The sequence below is a fragment of the Chelmon rostratus genome, chromosome 10 (genome assembly GCF_017976325.1).
Source record: "Chelmon rostratus isolate fCheRos1 chromosome 10, fCheRos1.pri, whole genome shotgun sequence".
NCBI classification, from domain to species: domain Eukaryota; kingdom Metazoa; phylum Chordata; class Actinopteri; order Chaetodontiformes; family Chaetodontidae; genus Chelmon; species Chelmon rostratus.
In genome coordinates this window covers 23,658,228-23,680,217 of record NC_055667.1, presented here as the reverse complement: position 1 = coordinate 23,680,217, position 21,990 = coordinate 23,658,228, and the positions used below count along the sequence as shown (strand labels likewise).

General features: G+C 45.5%; 1 protein-coding gene across 2 annotated transcripts; it reads right to left on the bottom strand.

The window, feature by feature from the left end:
* Positions 1 to 2,550: 2,550 nt before the first annotated feature.
* Positions 2,551 to 20,299, bottom strand: si:dkey-261h17.1. 2 transcript variants are annotated; one of them, XM_041946188.1, is made up of 8 exons: positions 20,097 to 20,299; positions 9,378 to 9,443; positions 8,933 to 9,198; positions 8,598 to 8,675; positions 6,560 to 6,671; positions 6,357 to 6,409; positions 5,607 to 5,756; positions 2,551 to 4,559 (listed from the first exon to the last, which is right to left on the bottom strand). In XM_041946188.1, the coding sequence occupies exons 1-8, from the start codon at positions 20,176 to 20,178 to the stop codon at positions 4,368 to 4,370; spliced, it is 999 nt and encodes a 332-aa protein (XP_041802122.1). In that variant the 5' UTR covers positions 20,179 to 20,299; the 3' UTR covers positions 2,551 to 4,367. The 2 variants fall into 2 exon arrangements, with proteins under 2 accessions (XP_041802122.1, XP_041802123.1); XM_041946189.1 differs by having other exon boundaries at positions 8,933 to 9,192.
* Positions 20,300 to 21,990: the final 1,691 nt, after the last annotated feature.

Here is a 21,990-nt window from a genome sequence, read left to right as displayed (position 1 = left end):
GTGGGGAACAACAACAAAGCTACAAGAATAGGCAGTATTGGACTTACACTCGCCAAAGGCCAGATACATGATTCCAGATGAATGCTAAAGTTGCTTCTTACCTGCTGGACGTGTCAATAGGCCGCTTTTTGCTAATAAGATACCAAAAGAATATGATGTCAGTGTTCTGCTCACAGCTTGTTTCTGCTGCCCCCAAGTGGCCGACCGCCCGTTATTGCAGGTTTAAACCATAATCTTGAATATGCACGACCAAATGTTTCACTGATTTAAATTATCTGCTGCTAAACTTGATAAAGGCTCTCTTTGTTTTCCAGCCTGGAACAACAAAAGTGAGAATATTCTCAGCATGTAAATTGATGCTTGCTGTATCTGTCTTGTGCTCATTTGCCCTGGAAATAACCACATGGTGGCCACAAGAATCAATCAATATAATGCATTTTCATCATGGAAAAACTTTAGAAGATATGATTTTGTTATTGCCTAAGCTTCAGGGAGGTCATGTTGTGTTATTCACAGTTTTCCAGTCCATATCAGCAAAAAACATGATGTTCCAGAGAGGAATTAAGTTAGTAAACTTCCCTTTTTGTATTTTCTCCTAGAACAGGAAACTCAAGCAGAGGAGAGGAGAGGATGATGTAACAGAAAGATATGAGTAGTTTTGCTGTAAAATATTATTTTTCTTTATTTATGTTGCAGGTTCTCACTTTTAAAATTGCGACCCAGTGTTCCACACCCATTATCATGCAGCATGCAAGACTTGATGAGGCCCTTTGCTAATACTGCCTCCTGGCAACCCTACAACCTTTTCATGAACCTGAAAGTTTATCAGCTTTTAATTTCCATCACAGGCTCACCCTGTGGACCACGCCTTCTGACCTCAGGGTCCCGCTCGGTCTCTTGTGTGCTCTCCTTTACCTCCCACCCTTGAATTCCACCCAATATTATCTTACCATCAATGAGTTCGGAAGGGGCGTGCTTTGGCACGGAGACGGAAAGCATGACGTATTTGGAAGCTGTAACTATGCTGAGGGGGGAGCCACCCCACAATAAAAACAACCAGCTGAGTTTTGTTCGTAATCCCAGATTCCACTGCACATACACTGCTCTTGGCTGGATGGAGGAGTAGAGGGGTGGAGAAGTTTAAGAGCTGGATGGGATGAGGGACGGGTGGGGAGCAGGCTGAAGCTGGGGGACTTGTGTGACATTGACGAAAAGCTGTGGAAGAGAGGATTTGGAGGGATATACTGTAGGGGTACAGGGGCCGCTGGGTGGAAAATGTCAAGGGTCGGTTACCCAAATGACAAATAAAACATTTTTATGGACTCATATTCGGTATCGGACCATTTAGATAGCATTGGAGTACAATGGAGTTGGCTGGAATTTACTTTGTGGTGCTCACAGAGTTGAAAGATTATATCTAAAGAATTCAGCAGCATCAGACACAATGTCTGCTTCATTCTGGATGATCCACACAGCACACTGTCAACAGCTAGCATATTGTTACCAGTGAGAGATGCAGCACAAATTCAATTAAATTAATCTCCTTTGTTTTGGGCTGGTGGCAGAAAACCCAGAGATGCATGTCTCAAAACCAGGGCAAACTATCTGCATGGCAAGATATGTGAGAGGAAATGGATTTGGGGTTTTTTGTGCGTTTTGTTTTTTATATGATTTGTGCGAATCATCCCTTTAAGTCTGACAGAAGACAGAGGAATGAGTAAATGTGGAGCAGACAGTTAGGTGAAAAGTGAACTCGACCTTCTCACATGAGTGGAGTCTGTTGGTTTCTTCAATCTAGACTCTGTGTGTAAAATAAGATGTTAGCGGAGCGTTCACCTCACAGAGTTCAAGGTCAAACAGGCTGCAAATAACAGAGATGTATGAGTGTACGCAGCAGGGTTCAAGTCCGCTGGGATTTAAATCTGCACCATGCAGCAGTTGGCCAGTGTCAGATTGTAGATGACCACATTTACTGCAATGTATTTATGTCTATGGTGTGTGCTTTTTGTGATGGTCGTGGCATATTGCATTAACAGGACTGTCGTACGGAGCTGCTCGACGGCCTTGAGGAAATATTTTCCTCGCAGGGTGTGGAAGGGGACGGGCGGCCGGGTAGGAATTCACACGGGTCTTGATCTTGTGTTGAGGGAAGGGGGAAATGAACTAGTCACGCTGTCACAGCGGATGGTGACAGAAAATGAATTAAAAATACATGCATGAACATGATGGACAGCGTGTCGGCCCCGGGCTGACGTGGTGCTCATGAACATGTCCTGTGGCATTTTAGAAAAGACAGCTGGTGGATGTTTTCGCGGCCCCACCCAAACTGTGCAAGACAAAACAGTGTGAAGTGATGTCATTACTACTGCTTATGCAAACCAGCTGTGTGACCTTATGGGCTGCATGGGATTCAAATCCAGCTTGTGTTAGAGCACAGATGTATGCATGCACTCCTGTCTCTGTGGTTGAAAACCTCACTGCTCTTTCCACACACTCTTAGGATTTTATTTTGAATAAAATGAGGCTGAAAACATGACGATTCATGAGAACATTGTTTTTGGCATTTTATTTTTTCATGTTAAAACCAAATGTAAACTACAGGGTGCTAGTAAAATGAAACAGTCACATTGGAATGTTAGCAATGAAATGATACAAAAATTGACTGTAAGGATAAATCAATGCAAGCGGAATATTTTTTCTTTGTTTCAGTTGGACTCAAAAAAAACATTGCAGCTTCCGTTTGTATTTAATATCAGGACAAAAAACATGATGCTTCTTTCTAGCGGTTTTTAAACTTTAAAGAGTGGAACAAACCATTTTTTGGGGGGTCACATTTTGGCATCCCCGTCCTATTAAAACCTATTAAAGATGACTCAATTTTACCCTCTTTACCTGCGAAAGAATCTAAAGCTAGATAACGTCATTGGTGGGAAATGGCTGTTAGAAAGAAGCATCTAGTGGCCTTTAACACATTTCTTTATGCTGCATGACCTGGATGACAACTCGTAAAGGTGTCACAGAAGTACATAGTTTAATACAACATAAGCTGTGAAATGACATTCTTTGGCACATGAAAGGAAATGTGAGTACACACAATAAAAACAGTACAAAATAAGGCACCATACTATACATACTGCTCAATAGAATACTGATAGTAGAAAGAGCATATACAGTATATTGAGAAGAGAATAACACTGACAGAAGGGTGGGCAGAGCTGACAGTAAGAGGCTCTGCATGTGAGGCGTTTATGAGTCTGTTGGTCAGACAGTCAGTCTTGTGATTTTCAGCAGTGTCTATGGAGCCACTGTAAAGGGGCCTGTTGGCCCTGTAATTGTTTTCACCACAGTTTTCAGTGATAGATCGGAGAATCGCTTGCGGCTACACCTCTCCAAGAAAATGGTGTGATTAAAACTTCAATACTCCTTCCTCCTCACCACGGGGACCGACGGCGGGTCGGTGAGCCGCCACTTTGTCAACTCGTCTCACAAGGCTGTACACGTTTCGCGGCTAATGTCACATTCAGACTCGCCATTCGCTCACACACTTGATCGGAATCTGCCACTTGCCCTCGATCGCGCACAGTACAGTAAGCGAGTGCGGATGCACGTGTACGTGCGTGTACAGATGCAAGCACACGTTGACACACACATGCAGGACTCGAAAGCAGACATACACATTCGCACACCTACACGATCAATAACTCAATCAGACAAACGAGATCAGAGCCCAATTGATTTTCTCTCTGAGAAGTTTGTAAACAGATTTCAAGGCAGTGTGATTCATCTCCTCTCTGTCTGTCATGGCTTTACAATAAACTAAGAAGCTTTCATTTATGTGCTCATGCTGTGTTTACTGGTGGAGGGTCGGTGGGAGCTTTAAACCTGATGACATGCAGAGCTGTGTGTTGACAGCACATGGCTGCGGCTCCAGAGGCTGCAGTCATCATGGGAACCAGTGCTGATTTATGCTAAAATACGCCCTCTTCCCACCCAGAACTGCCCATCTCCTGTCTCTCGTTCCCAGCCTGCCTGCCTGTCAACAACCCAGGGACTGAGCCTTCGTCATCATCGACATCATTCACCGCCGCCATCGTCGTCGTCATCAGACTAGTTTTCCTGATGTTTGTTGAGGCACGTGGCCAAAGGCGGAGGCAAGGGAAGCACAAGAAGAGGAGCGCTGATGTAGGAGGTTGTTCTAGTCCCTGACGCTCGCTTTGCTGTGGACGCTCTGTGGTTGGGCAGGAGTGGGTTCAGAAAGGGAGGTGAGTTTGCATCGGCATGTGTGTGTGTGTTTGTGTGTGTGTGTGTGTGTGTGTGTGTGTGTGTGGGGGGGGTAGTTCCTGGGCTGTGATTGTTTGGAGACCGTTTCACAGCTCGGTGTCTGCTGTCTTGGTAGTGGAGTGGCCGTTGGTGGGAGGGGGAGGCTGGGTCTTGGCTGCCTCGGGGGACTCTCCGTTTACGCTGGGTTTCTCCGGGGTTTCTGGAGGGGGGTTGAGGGGGGCCACGGACACAAGAGTGTTGCCCTGGTTCTCCTGATCCACTGGATAGGCCTCCTCTGCCTGCAAACGCAGCACAAATGAACAACCCATCAAGGCAAGATAGAACATTTCAGCAACACCTGGGTGTCTCCTCCCCTTCATATCAATGAACAGCATATTAAATGTTTGAGAAAGAGAGAAATGTGTGTATCTGTGCACCTTTGTAAACTGCACAAATGTGTGCAGCACTAATATAGCAGCCATTATGGAAATTCCCTTTTTTCCCATATATTGATTCAGTGTGTTAAAAACTGTGCTGATGTGTTAAATCACTGGTGAAAAATATGCCGAGGAGGTTAAAAATGAAGCGTTCGAGTTGCTGCACAGATGCGGTTTTGTCATGCACATGTACGCAGATGCATCCACTAACCCCCCACACCCTTCCATCGCTGCTTATAAACACACAAACACATCCTCTAATGTGGTCTGTGTCATGTGATGCAGCTGTGTCTGGCTGGTAGATGAAACAGTGAGCTTTGCAGATGAATGAGGCAGCAGAGAGCAGGGCGTGGGTCTTTGGATAACGCACACTCTCCCTGCGTATTCCCTGTGATAGCCGGCCAGCAACATTCCCTAATTAAAACGTTGGCAGCAATTGATTCGGCGGGAAGAAAATAATGCGGTTTTGATTTCAGATGTAGTAAAACATGAACCTTGCCCAAGAAAGTCCATGCATGCTGTTCCTGAATCTTTAATGAAGGGTGTGATTGCAGAAACCCTCAAACACATGGTGAAAACAAATCACATGATAATAATGATAACACACCTACAGGCCATATAAGAGGTCATTCAGATCAGTGTTAAAAATTGAATGAAAAGAACCACTTCAGGTGAACAAATTGGAACAATTGCAGACAAGATCAAACTAAGCATTATGCAGCGTCTGTGGTGGAAAAGGCAACATCTATGCAACGATTTTCAATTCGCAGGCTCCGCTCTGAATAATGCAGCAGTGACAGGCAGCTCCTGCAGAGCCGGCATGAACATGTATACCAGAAAGTAAAGCAAATGAGGTCCACGGTGGCAACATACGGCGCAGCATATTGCACATCCACTCTGAGTGCTTACCAGCCTCACCCCCTTGGTGTCAGTCCTGCGCTGGCATTTGAAGTAACCTATAGTGATTGCGAGGGCGGCAAGCAGACCGGAGACCAGTAGCCCCACAAATACAGAGGAACCCGACGATGATGGTGGGGTCTCAATCTTTGTCACGCCCAGCTGCAAAAAAGTTGAGGAGATACAGTTGTGGTCAAAAGAAGAGTGTGAGAATTTAGAACCACACAAAAAAAATCATTATTCTTGGGTTCATAAAGAAAGAAAAGAGATGCCCGTATAGAGTCCAGACATGTGGTGTGTTCATGCTGGAAAAACGACAAAATGAAATGTACTCAATCTAGACAGTGTGTCTCCTAAATACAGTTGAATTTAATGGGCTATTGGTGGACACTGTTCTCCCACAATGCAGTGCACGAAGGAAATGAGCCTCTCAAAGCTACAAGAAATGTAAATAAATTGTGGAGAGTGAATAAAATCCTAGAAGTAGAGTATTAAATCTTAAGAAAAAACATTTTAGCTTTGCTTTGTGACATTCCGAAGCTGCACTTGTTCAGTGATGTTCAGTATTGCACATGCATGATCATTTCCTGTTTATATAATATGGTAAAACATTTTATTTTGTATACCAGCTGCTAAAACAGTATACTATGATGAATAGTATTCAGTACATACTGTATAGAATTAGTGTGCAGCATAAACACATGGCTTTCATGGTTGTTTCACTTCCCATCATATACAAACTAGCATCTAGTGTTCTCTTACCTTTTCTTTGAAAGATTCACTCTGGAGTGCCTTAGCCAAAGTGCTCAACTTAACTGCAGAGACAGTGAATATAAGAAATATATCAGTACTTCATTTATCGGAATTGAAAATGCTGCAACACAATAGCACGAGGATGCAATAAAACCTTGAGCGTAAATAAATGAAAGTGCGAGCTGCTACATACTGATGCCACCAGTACCCACCATTATCGCTGGCCATCAGCGCCGTTTTGCCGTTTTGGAAGATTTTAAGATCACAGTCTTTTGCCTCGCACAAGCCCACAGGAGTCTCCTCAATAATGTGCTTAGTTGCTTCCTATAAGAAAGGATTTGTACGTTACGATTTGTACTAATGCACACAGAGGATGAACACAAAGCCTTCATCTTCACCTATTTGTTTCATGAAATCATGAAAGTGCGTTACATATTATGATAAAACAGTGAACCTCTCACTATGTATATTTTTGCTTCAGTCAAAATTTGCAAAAGTCAGAACAAATTTCATATTTTCGGTGCACAGCTTCTTACATGCAGAGCGTGGACATTTTCTGTCTTCTGAGTGATCACTGGGGCCAACAATCAAAGTGTGTTCCTGAGTTTTGAGGCCTGTAGGCCTTTGTGTGCACAATGGAGACAAAGTACAGCAGGATGACCACACCTTCTTTTTCCCACCTTAACCCCGAACTATGATATCACCTCATTGCACAACTTTGCAACTTGGGAACACTCTTCATTCTCTGTAATGTCATCCAGACAGCTCACAGTGTTCCCAGAAGACGGCTGTGAGCAAACCCTGAATCCTCAGTTAGCTGGGAGTGGGCCCACAGCTGGACTCTGCTGCAACACCCAGATCTTGAGTCAGGGAGGAGGCATCACTACAGTGGAAGTGATTCACTTCTCCATCTGTCTGTGTCACTTGCGACCCATCAAGTAGTCTCATTCTCTGGAATCCTGCAGTGTCTCAAACCTCGCTTTGGTTGACCTTATGTGGCCTCCTGCAGCCATGGCTGGAGTTCACATGAGATACAGTAGGTTTGCATGTAAATAAAGACATTTCAACAACAAAAAGATCTAATTTTATACTTAAAATAATTTGTGAAACAGGAGAAAAATGTGTGTTTTTGTATTTAGTCATACAAGACGCTGCCTTTTATAGTGGCGGATGACCTGGGGATTTACAGAGTATGAGAAAGAACTTCCTTATTCTCCACTACTTCAGAGCTTTGTTGCTTTTATTAAATTTGTCCGCTTGATAGAGGCTGTTCAAGTTCTTTCGTGCTATTCATTCACTTTTGCGTGAAGAGAATAACCTTGTGTTAATTTTTTTTTGTTTGTTTGTGTTTGCTGCATGCATTTTGAACCAATCATCTTCTGGCTAAGGCTTCTGGCTCTGTAGTCCATGTTTAGTTTCAGGTTGAGTCAGACAGAGAACTTCTGCAGATGGTCCTGGCTCTCTTTATGATGCAGTAATGATCCAAACTGAGGTTAAACGAAAGTATGCAGACTGGGACCTGACCTGCTGCTTCGGTTCTGTTCACCTGGACTGATATACTATACAATTTAACAGGGAGTTCTATTTGAACATCACGTGTTTGCTGTGCGTTCAGGCATTATTGAACAACTGCATACAGAACTGGGATTTAACAGTAAGAAGGAAAACTATAATTATGCACTGCGATGGCTCCAAATATGGCAAAAAGAAACTGAAAAACACCTCTATGTGTATTAAAGGCCTGAAAATGAAGCAACTCCTTTACTGTTCCTCCTTTTATCTTAAGGACCCCCGAACAAGAGGGGAAACATCACCCCTCCTTTGCATTTGTCTCCCCCGCCAGGAACACAGACTCAAGATTTACGACGCCTGAGGAATGCCTGAGAAAAGGTCCGTCTTTATCGGGGCCACGTTTCCAACTGTAGCAATTTAAAACGCGTCAGTCTTCTTCCTCTAAGTGGACTAAGCCACTTCCGCTCGACCTAAGGTGTAGATAAAGGTCTGAGCTGAAAGACCGCAACACCAGAAGGCAACCAGGCTCAGCTCTCTCATCTCATTTCGCCGTGGTCTCAAATGTTGCACACCAAAATCTCAACCGTTGGCAGTTTGACGCTGCCTGTGGTTGGCAGGGAGGAGAGGAAGCTATTGTTGCAAGCCGAACGACATGAGGGTGGAGGATTGACACCTTATGAGATTATTCTACTTTTACAGTCGTGCTGTGAGAGATAACAGAGACGCGCTCGTACTCACGCAATCATCGGTTGCCATCTCCACCCTGACGGCATTATTTTCTGGGATTTCGTCCTCTCCAACACACGTCACGTCAGGCTGTGGAGACAGGAAGTCAGGGCACATAGACAAATGAGGTCAGGGGAAGACAGCACACTTTATACATCTGGAACCATAACATCAGTCATCCATTATAAACACATCTTCCCTCAAGACAAAAGTGGTACCTTCTACAGAAATATTGATTAAAATGTAAAGCAGTAAGCATCGCACGGTGTGACTTAATGCTGATGGTTGTAGTAACTCCAGATGTTGAAAAGTCAGAGAATCTGGACACGGTACAGGCAGGTACTCACCACTGATTTCAGGATGTGGGCGTCATCTGGGACCTCAGGTGGTGCAGCCACCTCACCTCCAGCATTTGGGCTAGCAGTGGTCCCTGTGTCTGAGGCACCTAAATCCAGGATGTCATGATGGAGTGTCAGAATGGTCGCCAAGAATGAGTTATCTCCAGGTGCAGCAGTAGGAGCCAATTCTGCGCCGACAGAGACAGTGGGAGCAGCACCCACGTCAGGGGTAGTGGTGGCGTCTGGAGGGGCCGCAGCGTCTGCAGCATCTGTCGCTAGGCACACAATCCAAAGACGATGCTATTACACACAGGGTCTGTCAAGGCCTGTCATGTCACGATGGCATGATAGCCTCTGTTAGAGGTGGATATGGAGCGATATAACCTAACCTAAAGAAAATCTGAACTTTGAAACAACTTCTCAAGTCTCATTGCATGTTCATCAAGGCTCCTACCAGCTGGATCGGCTGCAGGTGCATCTGTGGCATCTGTTGCTGCATCATCTTGACACATCACCTCACCTGCAAGGAAGGGAGAGTAGGTGAGACACAGAGGGAGACAGCAGCTTAAACACTTTGACTCTCATCTGATGAATCAATGCTCTTCAACGCCTGCAGGAATCAAAGCTTTTGCTGCGTATATCTCTTAGTACAAGTCTGACACAGTGGGCCCCCCATCAGACATTAGGACAGCTGTCCCCCTAGCATCTTGTAACTTCTCTAATCATACTCTAGTTTTTGGAACTACAGTTCCCATAATTTGAGGGCTTTGAGGATGTAAACAGGAAGTGTAATGTTGTCATGTATACAGTTAGTTAGCTATTGGGTACAAGTTGAGCTCTGTTTTTTCAGTCTTGTCACCATTAGCAGTATGCAGAATTAGCTATTAGCAGTGCTTGTTTGCAATGAGCTCATGGATGTGCAGACAACTATCACTGGATTACTTTAATACTGGAGAAAATGTAAAAACCTGAAGATTCTCAGGCAAGTTCTGCAGAGACGAGGGGCATCTTTTTCTGTGTGTGTTTAAGCAGAGTTATGGATGTTTATGCGTGATGGACATCAGAGATAATGATCAGGAAGTGTATGAACCAGGCTTAGACAAAAAATATTTGCATCATGTCTGTGTTCAGATTTTACTGAGTTATGACTTCCCGTTGTTCGTAGAACACTGACGTTGCATCGGAAATCTGTTTCCTCGATGATTGTGTTTCACCTTACCTTAACCTGCACACAGCCTTACCCCTAACCCCAACCATTTATCTGTGCTACACCTACCCATAACCTAACCTAAGCCCTGATTCAACTGTGGAGAGGGCGGTTCAGAGTTTAACAGGAGCGAAAACAGAAAAGCTGAACGGTACCTCGGCATGAAATCTGCAGCACACACTCAGTGGAATGTTTGTGTGAATGAGGTCAGGGCAGAGGGTTGGTTTGAACAGCTTGGCCTGGCGAACCAAACCTCATGCCCAACCCAAAGATGCCAAACCAATTTGGCATGTGTTCTCAGGGGCTCTGTCTAATTAGTAGTCACATGTGGGCTAATTCTCACTGTCTGCAGCCTATGCAAATAAACAGCTCAGTCAAAAGGTCATGGCCTCCAGACTACACATCCATCCTCGGGGAGAGATCCTGTTTCTGTAATAATCTTGGGCTTAAGCTGGGTGGTGCTAAGACCTTTCTGGCAAAGAAAGGTTAAGAAAAGTTTAGCTTAATGTGAGTTTTTTTTCCAGGTAAATGAATGGATGGCTCCCACAGGTTAAATTACCTTTTAAAGTCCAGAGTCAGATTATTATTATGGCGGCTAGATAATTAGCCTGCCCTGTTCAATTAAAGGGCAAACATTTTAATTTGTGTTGTCTTATTACACACACACACACACACACACACACACACACACACACACACACACACACACACACAGAGAACTCCTTCTGGTATGGCTGAGCCCATCACCCCTGCTGCCACTGCCACAGATACAAAGGAAAACTGCAGTAGCATCAATATGTGTTTAGACCCAATCAGGGATCATGCTGTTTACCAAAAACAGAGGCCAGCAAGGACTGTGGCGATGAAATCCAGTTAATTTTGGTAATCTAATTCATCCCGCACCATTATTTCTAAACACTCCCCTCTGCATGGAAGGAAGCCAACATAGTGTGTAGACAGTTTATACTCTAACCAAAACTGTGCCGCAATCAGGAGAAAAATTTGCTTGGTGCACCACTGCCATTATTCAGTTAATCACCAGATACACTTACATAAATGTGCCAGATTTAGGTGTTTCATGTGTTTGCAATCCTATAAACTTGAGTGACTTTGACACTCCCACCTCCAACAGACCCATGCACCCCAAACAGTAGGTGGTGCTACATCATTTTTTCCCAACCAGCGAGCGGCCACCACGATAGAACGTGTCCAGCGCCGCACACCAGGCTCTTTAATATACGGCTCCCTTCTGCTGTGTGTTTGATCTTGACAGGCGCCTGAACGTTGTCCAAAGCTGGTCATATGCTGCGTTTTAACTGGTGTAAGTGGGCATAAATCGCAACGTTTAACTGTGCTATTACAGCCTTCAGCTAATTGCCTTCGGCTTGAGCTGCTATGTTTAATAGAGCAATAATGTGGGGCAAAAATGTTAAGCCTCCACGCTGTTGAATTAACCTAGTGCCTCAGTTTATGCCTTATAAGTATAAAGATTTTATTGGACAGATAGTATCTAGGGAATGTTTTTAAAGCACTGCACTGTGTAGTCAGTTAAGTATTAAGTGTTGACTGGAAAAAGCATGATTATTTATGCTTTTAAGTCACCTTCCCAGTTTCCCCAGTATAAATCCTTGTACTAATGGGTTCATTTGTTTAAGCACACACGCACAGACAAAGTGCTCACGGATACAGATGCACATGGAAAGACACATGCACACACACCAATCTGCTCACCTCAACCTGCCACACGCTGAAACTCTGTGTCAGACATTTAGACACAGTAACAGTCCACCAGTGTGGACACAGACACCTCAGACAGCTGTGTGAGGAATCTCACTGTGTTTCCAGACAGGCCCCTCCGCATCAGCATGAAGCCTTCGGACCTCCAGTCTCAACACAAACACAGAGAAACACATTTCTACTCCATAAACACAACCTGAGTCTCTCTCCAGAGAGTTTTTAAAAGGCTCAGAGAGCGCGAGGCCAGCGCTGCAGACAATGCAACCTCTGGGTTCAGTCCTGCTCTTCACTACTCTCCTCTCTGCTAAACTACATCAAGTGGATTTCCTGCCCTGGCTGTCCTCCTTGAAGCTTTCCGCCTGGGTGTTCCAGTGTTTGACGTGGTGTGCGGTGTGCAGCCACGCCAGATGTAAAGAACTAAATCATAGGTTAAAGAGAGGATACGATATGGGCTCGGGATGGTGAGCGACAGTTCAAATGCTGCATTTTTTTTGCCTGCGGTCGGACAAATCAATGGCAATCACGAGGCAGGACAAAGGCAGATAATTCACCGACACGAATGACAAACATGATTTGGCGGATGCTTAAAGCGCCTTGCACCGCCGTGCCTGCTTGCATAGCTAGCACATGTAGCTCCTGGCAAGCGCTTTGCTCCTGCTGTGAGGATTCACAGGACCACAGCTGATATTGTTGACATGCAGCTGGGATGTGTTGCAGCTACTGAGCTGCTGGTCTGCAGGCTGACCCGACTGTACTTCATGTGCTTGACTTTTTTAAACACCAGGGGAATGTAAGCAACTCCTGAACTGAGTCACATTGTAAACATATTAGATATCAGGTGCATAAATAAAGCAGTCCTAATCCCTTGGAAGATAGCCAAGAATTTCGCATCTGACTGTAGTAGAATATATATGGAGAAATGGATTAAGAAAGGCCATTACTGAACTGACAACCCTGTATTGAATATCGCCATTTGGCGCTTGAATTCCAGGATCTATTCCACACTGAAAATAAATCATATTGCAAGGCTGAGATAGGCACAAACACATAAAAATGCTCTGCAGCACTCGAGCCCTGCTTGGACTGATGCATACATGAGGGACAGTGATGAGATTAATGCAGATGTGAGGGCTCCGGGGTTGAGCGCTGTGTCAGGCGGTGAATCATATGTTTCCAAGGCATTCGGAGTGTAGTGGACTCAGGGGAGAGCAGGAAGGAGACATGATAAGGTGGAGGGGGAGACTGCGTCTTATCATCAAGTTCCATACTGAAGTTGTTTTGAAAATCAGATCCTACGTTTTTGCATTTGGTTCAGTTTCCTTCCAGACGACCTCCTTTCAACCCTCCTCCTCCTCCTCCTCCTCCTCCTCGCTGGGGAAAAGCTTTCCAGCTCTGCTTAACAGACACACCCACATGAGTTCACGAACACACACCTGCAGTCACACACAGGAGAGTGTGGAGTTCACAACTTTCTCTGGAGGGAGTATAGAATAAAATGCTGATTCTGCCCTGGTAAGACAAGGGAAAACACACACTACGCTACTTCACATTTGGATGTTAGTTGATCTTCGCGTGTTCAGTTGGAAAATCTAGTTCAAGGTCCAATCCTGCAGCACACAGCTTGATTCTGCATCCTGCACTGATGTTTCTCTGCTGCTGAATAGCTGCTTCCCTTCCTCAGTCTGTTCGTACTACTGGGAACTACTGTGTGCTGTGGGGTGGCCAGGGATCACATAAACAAAGCTTCTGTGATCGTCTGACTGCTTGTGTTTCTTGCTGCGTCGGGCTTGTTTTTAAAGATGTTGCCATGCTCTGGGATCTCAGCAATGGCTGTGGCGAATGCAGTGTTATCATAACCGGCAAACATAAAACCCAGGTTGTAAACCATAGTTTTTTCTTTCGGTGTGGCACCATCTCCCCTTTTACAGAGATTTTGAGCATGAGTGCCTCTTTCCGTCTTGATGCCATTGGACCCTGGAGTGAGCTAGTTTAAGATCAGCGAGCTCACCCTCAGAGTGGATCGTTAACCGCACACAATGCTCAGCCTTTATCGCCCTGCGCTATGTTTGTGTTTCAGGCGGCTGCAGCCAACACAGATTGTGCATGTGTGTGTGTATGTGCACTTAAGATAGAGGGTTAGTAGCATTTTGAATAGTGCAATCTGGTCCCATACGCAGTCACTCATCTGTAACTGCCTTTCTCTCCCTGAAGCGTGGCAGCTATTGCAGCTGCTGTCTTTTACCTTTCCTGCTATTCCAGAGCTCTGATTGAAGGTTGGGGAAGAGCGAGGAAATTGCAGTAGAAACAAACAATGTCACACATATAAGCAGAGGACAGCAGCTGCAGTAGGTCTCCTTTGGGGGCTCTTTCCCTCCCTGCACATGCACTGTACTCTCAGAGAGCTGTGAAGTCGCTGACATCATGCATAGGGGGGAAAAGCATCAGCTCTGAATCTCAGGACCTGCATTCGACCTCCACACGGACCACGGAGACAGCACCTCAGCTGTCGTGATGTGCCACACCCTCCTTCTCTCGCTAGTTATCCACATCCTCTGCCTGCAGAGCCACTTCAGCTTCAGTCAGGGATCCCTTCAGCCTCACAGACCCTCAAGGGAATTCTGGGACATAGAAACGCTAAGGGAGTATATTTTTGGCAGTTTTGCCTCATAAATGGCTTAAACAATTGAGGATTTATCTTCTGTTGTTCAACTAATAGATTAAGTAACTGATTGTTTCAGCTAGTTGAGACATGTCTGTGTGAAGGCTAGAATAACAGCTCCTGCGATCATACATGCACTATCCTCGAGGTAATAATGTGCTCTCATATCACACAGTGAATCATACACACCAACTTGTCGGGCTGCATTAAAAAATAAAAAGAGCACACTACTACGTATGGCCATGCAAACCAGATACAGTCCACTTTACTACTAGTTGCTACTCCAGAGACAATCGGAGAGAAAATCCCATGGATTCGCCACTCAGGTCCCCGAACGTGAGAACTATTTTTGTTTCTGCACAGACTGGTGGCAAAAGTTGACTTTTCCGCTCTGCCCACGCCCCTGCTGTTTTCAAACCAAACACAAGATAGTTTTGAAAAAAAAAAAAAAAAAATTAAAAAGGAATTAACAACAGGTTTGTGGAATGCTATCTATGCACATCCTTGAACAGGATGTGGCTGTCACAGCGCGCGGCATGCAGTGACCTCCTCGATCTGCAGGGGTCAACATGCTGGGGGCGACAGATAACACACACCGCCTCTGGAATACACACACACACTCCCGGAGTGGGATTACAGCCGTTATCATGGGGTGCACTGTACAGGAACCGTCCTCCGGTGGCTTGGCGAGGTTATTTTGCTCAAAATGTTACGCTAACTAAAACTCTGATAAACTCTGATAACCAAACCCTCGAGAACGACAAAAGCAAAGAATGAGAAGGTAACGCTCAGCAGCTACTGGCCGTTGTTTTTATTCAGCCCCTAATTTACTCATTAAAATAGTTTCAGCGCAGCGGTGAAACTTTAAACCTGTGTTTCCAAAACACCCCATCCATTTTGTTAGCGGATTAGAAGCTGGAAACAGCCGCTCTCCTCTCCTCTCTGCGTCGGAACCAGCGCTGCAGATGTGCACAGACTGATTCCAGCTGCTGTTTTTGCATGCGACTGTGTGGGGAGAGGTTGTAAAAAGATATCGAAACCTATAGCCTTAAACAATCTGGCTCTGATATGACTGAGGCGAGGGAGCCAAAGTGGGAGAGGAAGACTGAGAAATAATGCAATAATCTGATAGCCTTCCAGATTTGGCTAAACGCTGCAGTTTTGTCTAAAGAAAGAAAAGACCTGCACAGAAAATGTTTAGATGCACAAATGCATGAGGTGTCCAAACACAGGACCTTGAAGAGCAGCAAAAGGGCACAGTCTTGTGTTTTCAATTAGGAAGTATAAACGACATGGCTTTTACTGAACATTAATTACCAGGAGCAATTACTCTGGCAGTCAAAAGGCCTCAGCCGAGGCTCATTAAGTGCTTTTATTCCCCGGGGGTAAACAGTACACCCCTCCATAAAGATAGCCCTGCCTCATTATTCAACGTACACCATGTGCTGTGTTGCTTTCCGCGAGCGTTTGGCAGGACATCGGCGCGACCTTGGATCGATCGGCGCAGGATCACTGAGCTGTCGCTGAAGTTTTAGCTTTGAGCCGGCGTGAAAAAGGCAGGGATGACACACGGGGCAGGGAATCCTTCCAAGCTCTTGTTTTGGATTTCACGCTATAATCTCAGGGCAGCTCGTTAGCGATTTCGATCTGAGCGGCGATATCTGGAGTTTCTCTGCCTCAGTGCTGCTTGTCCCGCCAAATTTTCTGGGCTGAAAATAAAGGAGAAACCAGAGGAGAGGCCCTTTTTTTTTCTTTTTTCTTTTTTTTTTCCTGCTTTATGCTGGTAAAACCCAACAGCTGTAAAATTGCAGCAGGGTGCCAGGGGAACAAGGAACAATAAGCTCACCAGAACAGCAGTAATTGGAAAAGGAAGATTTGAATGCTAACACAGCGTCTGCTTTTCATTAAGATTGTTTCACAAGGTAAATATTGTTGCTAGACGATGTATTTCTCCAAGTCAACTCCTTTTCCTGGATGATCATTTAGTTGGTGGCGACAGTGGCGTTGTTTACTTATCATTAACATGCTTTCTTTGGAAAAGAGTTGCCTTCAAATGAAGATAACTGAGAGAGAGAGAAAATGCGTTTTAAAATGTCCTCTTGTTGTTGTGATTGAGGGCAGGCAGACGAGGTAACGGGATGGACGCCGGTGACAGGCGGCGCTCGTTAGAACATTTGAATGATTTCAGCTGCAGCCCGACCTGGCTGAAGCAGAAATCACTGGAGCGAACTGGCAGCTTGACAGAACACAGGCTCCAGGTTTAATTACTTTGTGAGCTCACGTGGCTCCTCAGCCATAACTTCGGGCCCAAGTGGACACACACCCTAGCCTGACATAAGACCACTATCTGCCAAGGCTTATATAAAAGACCCCCGCCCTCCAGCAGATGACGTGAATCAAAACTTCACCATCACAACTTGGGACTGAAAGAATGCTGGTCAATAGCCGGGGGCCATGAGAAAGAGAGTGGCAATATGCTGCCATGTTTACGTTGGCAGGACAAAGCTGCTGTCTGAGAAAGTTTTGTGCATTTGCGTGCAGGGAGATGTGGATGCTGATTTCTGCTCTCTGTGAAGTCTGTGCTGTCCATTTCAAGGGTTCAGCCCAACAGAATTCAGCAGCCTCTTCTGTCTTTCTTCCTTTGTAGTCAATCAGTTCAGGTTACGCCATCTCGTACCACTGAAGGCCACTTAAGCGTGTGGATACAAAGGATGTCTAATGAGCGTTGACGGCTTTTGCGCATGCGCACACACACACGCATGCAGACCAAATCTGGAATCTCCCAACCATGAGCGGACATCTTGCCGTAATGTTGTGTGTGTCCTAACAGCGATTGTCACAGCTCGTTCAGCTCTGCCCGAGGCCCTGACGCCGCAAACAGAAACAGCCATTGTAGACGACGAGCTGAAATGGGCAAGGCGAGCCGTCTCCCCCCCTCCTCCGGAGCAGATTTAAACCTCGGGTTTTCCCCCGAAATCTTGAGAGCGAGGCCGCTCATAGCATACTCCAAGAGGCGTTGAATGACATCATCCACCATCGCAGCCCATGCCCATTTCAGCGCTGCATATTTGTGCGCCTGCGTAACTACTGAATGACAGCCATGGGAAATGGGAGCATAAACCTGACGTGTTTGCCAAGCAGTCGGGGTGACTGGGCTGCTTATATACGACAAGGATGTTTACTCTGATAAACACAGTGAAACACGTCCGCTAATTGGGTGCATCAAAGGCTCTCATGCTGTCTCTCTTGCGTCCCACCCGCCGTCCACTCATCACTCTGCTTTTGTTTGCCTGAATCAATGTTTCTAACCAACACATGTAATGTTTGTCTGTCTCTTTTCAGTGACTTTAGCCCTGCAGTATGCAACTACATCTATTCTGCACAGCTAATATTGTGAAGATCTTTTGCTTCGCCCCGCGCTTGTAAATATTCTTGTCTTTTTTCCATAAGCAACGCCGCGTCAGATCTGATTCCATAAATATGTTGCTGGATGAGTGGTGAGTCCAAGGCCTTTGTGAAATGAGCTAGCTGGTTTCCATGGCTTCCAAAGATCAGACAAAGAGAGAAGATTTAATGGTAAGGCTGTTCTCTGTTGTGTACAAATGCTGCAAAGCGTGTTTTCAAGACAGACCTAGGATCAGCTGCCTCGCCCATCCACCCTGATGAGGCTTGTGTTATCACTGCCACCAAGTCTGATGCAGCACGGATTTAACCTCCCTCCACACTGAACAAGACACAACAAGACGGGAGCTGTGCGGGTTTTTCTTCATGCAGATCAAAACAGCCATAATGAAGCATGAAACAATAAAACTGTTTGTGTCTTCCAGTGAAAGCCACCGGGGGCCAGGCCTCTGACACATACGCCGCTGCAGCCACACGCTCTTAGACTATGAAAAGAGCCAATGAGGAGACAGACTGTCTCTTGTGACTTGGCCGGCGGTGCGAAAGTTATCCAAACAAAAACAGAAATAGCCTCACGAGTACGCGGCCGCTCGACACAGGACTGTACAGTAGATGCAATTAACCGCCGCATACGTTCAAGTGAGAGCTTCTCTGCATTTGTTTTTCGGAGCCACGTGTGAGGATGCCTCTGCAAATTCACACCGCAACGCCAGCTGGACGCAAGTGTCAACAATGTGGCAGGTCCGTGCGATTGGAGGACTGCTGTTAGATGTGTGTGAAGGATGAGGACGGGTCAGCAGACTTGGGACACCACCCTTGTGATTTACTTAAAGTAGAAATCAGAAGCTGTCTGATGTAAGATCCTATTTCAAACAAGGTAATCGAGGTAATAAAATTGGTATTATGCAAATGCGGCAGAAGGCAAGACGGGCTGTAATCCTCATTAGGAATGTCTAAAAATCCTAATTATAGAGATAATGAGATCGTAGAATAGCTGCTTTTCTAACAACAGTAATAAGAAAAAAATACATGATTGATTATCAGTTATGTCTTTGAATGTTGTCCCTGTTTCGTGGCTTTAATTTCTTGGTGGGGAGTGCCCAGAGTAATTAGATTTCCATGTAAATCTAATTACCATCTGTTAAGCTGCTGATGCAGGCGGCATGTGGTGTGCCTTTTTATTGTGCAAACGACGAACATGTTCCGCCGTCTCATGATCTTTTCCCCTTTAAAGCAAACCCTTAGTTATTTTCATCAGTCTGGGATTCTCCTCCCGGTGCTTCCCAAGGTCACGCCAAACATTTACCGCCCCTGTGCCCAGAGACGGGGCCTAATGGTTCTGCACAAGTCGTTACGCTGGGCTGAACTAGAACTGGTCCTGCTTTACAACCAGCGAGGCGGCAGCACTGTCCAAGCCATACATCACCCTGCAATTAGCATCAGGCCTCAGACTGATCTGGAGCGGACTGCCCAGTGAGTGCGCACACATCCACATGATCACACACAGAAACACAAACACACTCACTGCTTGCAGATCTGCAGGGAACACAGATGAGGGAACTATTTTTGCTCTCTGGTGAATCCATGTGTTATGCGGTCGCTTTATGCAGCATGCATGCTGCTCACACACTCATATGTACATGAAACACCACATATATAACGGTCAGGTATATATGCAGCAGACTGGACCAAACAGCTCTTATTTCTGATGCAAAAATTCATTTATCTCTTTCGAGGCTGCTTTAAACCGGTTACACACATTCAGACACTCTTTAGCACACCAGATGTACTGCAGGATGTAAAGCATAATTATTCTCAACTGCAACTTTCCACTCCGGAGCAGACCCTTTGTGTCTGCAGCCACCCTGCCGCTAACCATGCCTCTCTGCCTCTGTGTGCAACCTCATGGCCGAACACATCAAAGCAACCCCTCCCACCACCAACTAGTTTGCAAAAAAGCCACCGTTGGTGTAGATGTTAACATACTGATGTACGAATTTTGCTACTATAATGTTAGAGACTCTTAAAGACCCAAACAAACTAGCGACAAAAAAAGCTCAGTTCCGCATACATGACTGTGTGTGGACAGAAAACTTTTTAAGGGGGGGGGGGTATTGAGCTGAATCAAAGTTGAACAAAGTATAGACAATGATAATAAGAGTACTCACTGCTGAGCAAAAGAGTGCAGAGCACCAGAACTCCAGCCATCCTTCTCCAGAGCCCATTCATTCTCCACATGGATGCAGCCATCCTCCCTGGTCAGACTCGGCAAGCCGGCGGGACTGTGTGTGAGAGTAAAAAGTGTGGCGAGTGATTATCAGCGAGTGTGTGAGGGCCGGGGGAGTCGGGAGTTTCCTGTGAGGTCTAAGTGAGCAGGACAGACAAGCAGGATAAAGCCCGGCTTGTGTTCTGTTGCTCTTTATACGGCCCCACTCCTTTGGCCCCTCTCTCTCTCTGCTCTGTCCACACCCCTTTTCTAACTGCCTGCCGTTAACCCGTTTCCCCCAGCGCGGCCGTCCCTGCCTCCTCCCATGTCCCTGTGTGTGTCTTTGCCCTAAACTTTGTCTTGACTGTAGGTTTGTGCACGGCCACGCAGCCATGCTGCGGTTACGCTTCAGGAAAGATTTCAGGGGATGCTCGAGGAGACAAGGAGGCACACGCAGGCAGTGTTCTGCACACTGGCTCAATTCAGTGCTCACACATTTAAAATGAATAAAAAGGTAGAGGACGAGTGTGTCCTGGTCCTTTTTTGAAGATGCACCTGGTAAACAGGAAGCACCCCTCCTGCCTGCTACACATCGTGGACATAGCTGAGAGGCCTGTAAAAGCACATGGCGTCACACACAACGCTTGGCCCCCGGTTTTTGCGCGTCCCTGGACAGATGACGAACAGCCTGTAGTGAGTCATCCGCTGAGCCACACAAGTACACATGCACGCTTCCTCGTACTGTACACACCTCTTCTCAAATGCTGTAACACGCACACACACGTGCGCGCACGCTGACGCCATCAACCAAACACACATGCTATTTCGTAATCACACCACATCAGCAGAAAATGGCAAGCTGTTGTGAGCTGATGTGCGCTGGGTTGTAGGAGCGCGATGCTGGGTGTTCACCGCTCATGTTCACTGAGAGATGTGCCGTTCCAGTGATCCTGGCAGGCCACATCTGGAAGCACTGCCGTCCCACCGCTGGGTTTTTGAGGACTGCCTGGAGACTTGCTTGTCAAACAATGCAACCATATGAGGCTGACTTAAGCCAAGATCAGGCTGGTGTCTGGGAACAGGCACGCCTGCTGGTCACCCTCTCTGTTTCAGACCAGATGCTTTTTAGAGTTTGTTAAGGGCCCCTGAACTCACATCCACAGTTAATAAGACTGAAGCTATGATTTACAGGATTTAAACGCACAAACAGTCATTAAAAAGCTAAAAGACTTGAAAGCCTGAGTTCAGAACTTGAATTTCTGCAACAACTGCTTTGTACATAATGTTTGTAATTTTATATTTGCAATATTACAAAACCTGCTGGGAGTCAGTTCCCTCCTTTCAGCGATTCAAGTGGGCTTTTTCAGATTTATATGCTGGGATTACTGTGACACTATTCCCCCAGAAGAAGCATCTAAAGCAAAACTGCTCAAATCCAAACAAACCCGAGTGGCAGGAACTAATTAAGAGTCAAACAATTGTGTTTTGTGACAGTCATCAGAAATTATTAATTTAATTGATTAAAAGGCAACAGAATAAACAGCTGCGATTTAAAATCTGCTTCACTCTGGAAACATCCTCATTCTGGTCTTTAATTCTCAAAAGAAGCTGAAACAAACATAAAGAAAGTGGATATAATAATATTTAACTGCCAATCTCTGGTAATTTTCTCTCATCATCACACGATTAGAAAATCATTATGAAGGGGTGCAGCTGTCCAAATAGAAATAAATGAACATAATGCAACATGATGGAGTGAAAACTTCATTAAAAGTAATCGTGCAGTAAACTGGACAAAGTGATTTAAATATTCGGCATGTTTTTCACATCTTCCAGCTTCTCCTCTGGCATGATAT